This window comes from Gobio gobio (assembly GCF_949357685.1).
Source record: "Gobio gobio genome assembly, chromosome: 22".
NCBI classification, from domain to species: domain Eukaryota; kingdom Metazoa; phylum Chordata; class Actinopteri; order Cypriniformes; family Gobionidae; genus Gobio; species Gobio gobio.
Genome location: NC_137118.1, coordinates 34,349,235 through 34,355,234, shown reverse-complemented (window position 1 = coordinate 34,355,234; position 6,000 = coordinate 34,349,235). Strand labels below are relative to the sequence as shown.

General features: G+C 36.9%; 1 protein-coding gene across 5 annotated transcripts in view; it reads right to left on the bottom strand.

The window, feature by feature from the left end:
- Positions 1 to 222: 222 nt before the first annotated feature.
- Positions 223 to 6,000, bottom strand: part of nf1b (neurofibromin 1b) — an 82,539-nt gene continuing 76,761 nt past the window's right edge. For 4 of the 5 annotated variants that reach the window (XM_079805419.1, XM_079805420.1, XM_079805421.1 and 1 more), the window contains 2 exons: positions 4,081 to 4,297; positions 223 to 2,065 (listed from right to left, as the gene is read on the bottom strand). In XM_079805419.1, the coding sequence (XP_079661545.1) occupies positions 1,923 to 2,065; positions 4,081 to 4,297 (360 nt within the window). In that variant the 3' untranslated portion in view covers positions 223 to 1,922. The remainder of the gene's footprint in view (positions 2,066 to 4,080; positions 4,298 to 6,000) is intronic. The other variant, XR_013815626.1, reaches the window with a different exon arrangement.

Genomic DNA, 6,000 nt, shown 5'->3' with positions numbered 1-6,000 from the left:
ACAAAAGGGTAACGGTCTGTTAGGTACGATCTAAACCACTAATTATAAATACATTAATATTTACTATAAATACCAAAACGACCCTGTCCGAAATGTTTTTTTTTTTTAATCTATAGAAATTACAGGTATTAAAATTACTGAGTATTTCAGAGTCTTCAGATGTGATCTGTGAGTTTTTTACCAGCAAAACAAAAACAAGTTCAGACATAAAACAAACACAATGATGGACAGAAATGGACTTTATTAGTGTTACATCTGTAAATATGAAATCAGATGATAACAATAATGTATTATAAAGAGGGTCCAGGACACAAAGATTTCGATCTTCAGTGCAACCCCTCAAAATGTCCTCCATGTTAATTGACATAATGCAGTGAACATGATCGATAGACAACAATTCATATTTTATGTTGTACATATTCAGTAATTAACTGCTTTACAAAAAGCAAAATAATACAATGTCATAGTCACTTGTATTTACAGTGTAGTAAATATACTTTTTCTATTTTTACACAAAAAAATATTTACAGAGGTGAAGCTCTCAGCATAAAAAAAGAAACTAAAGAGAACAATTATGTAAAATTTTGCATAACCTCAAGTGCCAAAAAACGTAGTGTTTGAAACATCCATCAGTCTGCCATTAGTAAACCCATTCGACACTTGACCTTTCTGACATTAAGACGTACCGATGTGAAAGCAACTCACAAGTAGAAGAACAGAAAAAAGTAAAATTGCCCCCAATACACACATTTCAACATGTCCAAGAGTCAAAATGGCACCATTGTATATGGGGTACGGATAAAAGTTAGATTTCAAGCTTGGATTTAATTTGAGAGAAAACTAAAACACAAACATCAGCCACATATGGCATAACATTTACACGACCAGAAAAGAAAATCTGTTGCAATCCCACAAACTCATAACTGGATGGTACAGTCTTGCGGAACCCTGAATGTTACAGTTCACCGACCAAAAGGTGAAAGTAAACTTTGAAAAGAGCTTGAGAATTGTCCCTAAAACAGCATGTTCTTGAATCTTCCATTTTGTTTAAGTTGTCATAACTAAGAACCCAATGAGATCTTGGTTGCCTCTCTCAGTTCTTTATATCTCAATGTTTTTACAGCTGATTGTTATTTTTCCTGTAAAACTGAAGTGACATTTGATCAAAAACTTCCCCTCTAATCCAAAACTGACAGATTATCACCACCACAAGAGTGGTCATTGATTGAAGCCAATCAGAAGTTCACATATAATAATTTGGCAAAGTAAGTGGGTTTTTGGAAAGGCAGTCCACACTGAGAGATCACAGTTTGGATGGATTGGCAACTTAATGTTTCTCTTCTATGCATGTTTTTCTTGTACTATTAAGTCTAAAAGGGTCAATTCTTGAAATACTACATGAACGATTGTACATTTTTGTTTTAGGGGACAGCTCGCAAATGTTTCCTCATTAGTGTTGACTCTTCAGGAAGAAAAATCATTCCTGCCCTAAAGGAAACGACCACAAAAAAGTAAACATAATAAGTAAATAAGATCAAATACAACTGAACAAAGGAATGGCACTTGGTTAATACTTTCTATCTATTACATTTAAGAAGGAAATTAGTGCTTTTAAACATAATATACTTCAGGCCACCTTCAGGCAAAGTCTGTGATTCCATCAACAACAAAAAAAGTTAATGTTCTATTATGCATAAACAAAAAAATATTAGACTTCCTCCCATCCGGTGTCAAACAGTGACTGGTTTAAACAGAGGTGTTCCGTTTATTTTGATCCTGGCAAACACGGCTGGACAGTTTTAGAAGAACCTAAAGATTACCGTAAACGCTGGGTTTAGCAGGAGAGGAGGGAAACTGCATAAAGGGCAGCACAATGTATGTCAGAGGTCCAGCAGGGGCTAAACCCTGCTGTGCTGCAGTTCTCATACAATCTTTTTGATGCTAGGTCTTTTAAAACTGCCAGTGCTGCGTTGTTTCTGGACCTGGCTGGCCGAGCCGTGGCGTGTGCGTCCGCTGGATGCCAGAACCGTGGTAGGGGACAGGTCCACCTTCTCTTTGTCGATTCCTGCTCAAAGCAAAAACATACATGCATGATTAAACAAAGCTGCAAGTGTGAATATATATAGCCTATATTTTAACAGTCATTCAAAGCTTCCGTTCTTGAGGTTTTAAGTGGAAAGGTTCAATTGAAGAGGACGACCTATCATACATGCGACGCAAGTGTTTTTTGTTAATTCTGTTCGCCCATCTGTTCGCTGGTCTGAAAATGAGGTGTGTTCAGGCACATTGTTGGCGCTTCTATTTTGAGGCAACTGAAATAGACTGCGCCATTGACCAACAAAAACCTGGTCTAAAGTCAATAGCGCAGTATTTTTTGTGTTATTTAAAGGGAGCGTTAGTAATATGCACCTACACTCTGCTTTAATACACACACAGGGGAGCAGCACAAAACATTTTTAAACATAAAAAATAAAAGGATTCCTCTCTGGAGAGCGTTCCGTCTTTCCGTTCTAAAATTCTGCCATGTAAATAGCGAATCCGCCATGGTGCAAGCGCAACTGGCTTTTAAAGGGAATGGGAGATGAGACTCTGATTGGTTTATTGCACGTTACGCCCAAAACACACCCATGACTCATTAAGAGACTTTGTACAAACCTTTTAGACCATGCGCTTGACCCTTTTTTCCGTCGTTAAACCAGCAAAAGTGGATTCGGACACGCCCTAAGTGCACCTGCGCCATGCGCTTCAGAACATTCAAATTGTTAAAATAGGGCCCATAGAAACCAACCAGATAGATACCATTAGATATATCATGTTCAGATGATATAAAAATTATATAAAGCACACACAAAAGGTGGCAAAGCTGTTGCTTCACACATTGTGAGTGTGTACTGTCTAATATTGGTCAAACATTACATTTAGAGCATACATAAACTATGGCCTGGTTTCATAAGCAGGGCTTAGGTTAAGCCAGAATTAGGCCTTAGTTCAATTGGGACATTTAAGTTGCTTTTATAAACGTGCCTTAGAAAAAAACATAACTGGTGTGCATTGAGACAAAAAAATGGCACAGATGTATTTTAAGTTGCTTTTGTTAAACAGGGCAAACATGCATTTTAGTCTGCGACTAGGCTTAAGCATTGTCTGTTCAACCGGGCACATATGTGCTTTCCAAAATAGAATAAAAGACTGGTCTAACCATACAAAAAAAAAAACAGAAGTGTGAAAACCTGACAGGAACCAACTTGAAACAATTAACAACCACTCTTTGATCCATATCTGTAAATGTAGAAAAGTGTGTAAGACGTCATAAATTAGATTTATAATTAAAACATTGCTTTTAAATGTTTGTCTCTTTAAGTTCATCTCTTCCAAACCAACCACAACTGACACTGTGTAGACCAGTATATTAAGTCCTGGTTTCACAGAGAGGGCTTAGATTAAGTCAGGATTAGATCTTAGTTCAATTAGGACATTTAAGTGACTTTTATAAACATGCCTTAGAAAATTATTATTGCTCAATAACACATGCTCAGTAACATTGCTGGTGTGCGTCTTGAGACAAAACAATGGCACTGACATATTTTAAGTGCAAGTGCAAGTTTCTTTCAGTTAAAATAGCTCAAACATGCACTTTAGTCTGGGACTAGCTTAAACCTTGTCTGTGAAATTCAAAAACATTCTGGTTGGTGATTTTGTCATAGTGTTTTTCCATACGGTTTCCAAACTTGTACTATATAAGGGTTCATCTGCTACAAGTATCAATATAGTTTAATTTAATGCCATGTCAGCATCTGTGGCTATCTTCATGGCAAAAACGTAATTGCAAAAATACAAGAGTTACATATATTTTTTATTGGCTACAAAGTAAGGGTTTAAATATAAACGACAAAGTATTGAACAGTGCAGATAGAAAACCGCAGGTTAAAATGAAGCAGGAAGTAGGACAGAGAACTTCACACCACTTGAACAGATCTTTTTCATAAGACAGCATGCCAGTTGTGACAGAAAGACAGACAGCAGGAAAGCAAGAGTGAGAGACAAATTCAAATAAATAGTCTCAGGTACTTCAGGACAGACCTGGTGCATGCTGGGAGGTGGCCAGTGAGGTCATTGAATTCGAGAGGTTGAGGTTGGCAGTGATGGTGAGCTGGCTCTGGACAGGTGGAGGGTATGGAGAGGTGGGTGTCCGCAGACCCTCTTCGTTCGTTTCCTCATCGATGCCGGGCAAATAGGTGTCAATCAATGCATCAAGAAACTTGACAATCAGCTCTGCATAGTCTGGGAACTGAGTTTGCTGAGGGAAACAGAGAGCAGCTCAAGTTTATGCAGATATACAACTAAAATACATATATACACAAACATAAGCACACACTACCGGTCAAAAGTTTAGAAAAGGTGTTTTAATGTTTTTGAAAGAAGTCTCCTAATTTTACCACGGCTGCATTTATTTGATCAAAATATAGTAAAGAGAGTAATACTGTGATATTTTATTATTACTATTTAAATTAGCTGGTTTCTGTTGTCTTCAGCGTCACATGATCTTTCAGAAATCATTCTAAGATAATTTCTTATTAGCAATGTTGAAAACATTCAAAAGTTTGGGGTAAGATAAAAAAAAAAAAAGGCACAATAAATTGACAAAGACAGTAAAAACTTATGTAAAGACTTAACTAACTTAACTAAATATTACAAAAAAGTTATATTTATAATAAATGCTGTACTTTTGAACTTTCTATTCATTAAAGAATCCTGAAAAAAAAAGAAAAATTCCATGTTGGGCGTCGGCCATTTTGAATTTTGTATTTGTATTTTACGAACACATTAGCATATCGTTATGCAACTCGTATGGGTCATCAACACGATGCCCTGAAGGAACCTGAGAAGTTTCGAGGTCAGCGCCATCTAGTGGTAAAATTAAATATTCACATGCTTGTAAAAGTTTGGATGTGGTTGACTTATTTTCACCGGAGTCACATCCTTAGATTCCTGAATCCTTGCCTAGGTTTCACCTTATGGTTGGTGCAATGTTGCGATTTAACGCTTAAACAACTTTCACTTAAACAAATATCTTTGAAACCGTTAGTCCGTTCGAGACGAAACCACCGTAGGAAAATCGGAATCAAAGTGGGTGTGGGTCATTTTTTTAATTTGCTAATACATACAAATGTATTTTTTCATACATACAAATGTATAACCTATACAAAATTATATATTTTCACCAAATTTGCCACACACCCAGAGAACACAAAAAATGTCCGGGATTGTGTCACTTGGTGGCGCTATAATTGAACAAAACATGAATTTGCCACTAAATTCAATACAGTATTATGTAAATTGCTATATTTTACAAATGCATTGGTGTATCATTACTAAACTCGGTGTGTGCCGTCGGCACCATGCCCTGAAGGTACTAACATCTTTGGTTTTAATGAGAAAATAAATAAACTATATTCAGCGGATCTATGTATTTATTTACTACCATAAAGAATCGCTGGACTGCAAAATAGTGTGTTATAGCAGACGTAAGGAACTATCATCCAATTTCTGGACACACACACACACACACACTTAAACAAGGCTTCAGATGGCACTGATGCCCCAGGAATACAGAGATATCGCCTCGCTAGAGTGGCCAGCCTTGGGAAGCGCCTTTCATTTGCTTTCCACCCGTCAGGAGCTTGTACTACGGCTGTATTTTAATACCGCGTAGCATATTTTACAAGTAACTTTGTCGCCCTTTCTGTCGAAATGATCCCACACAGTAGGCCTACTTCTTTTTCATTGCTTCATTTTGCGAAATATGTCTGTGTAGACACGTGTGGTTGCACGTGTCGACGCGCCCCGTGAGTTAAAAGAAACAGCATATTTTTCTTTAACCATGCAGCAAAAAAAAAAAATTCTAAAAAAACCTTTTTAACCGTTTAACAAAATTCTTACTTTCGGTTAAAGGTTAAATGGTCAATATGAGCATCCCTAAAACTGATGGTTCTTTTCATG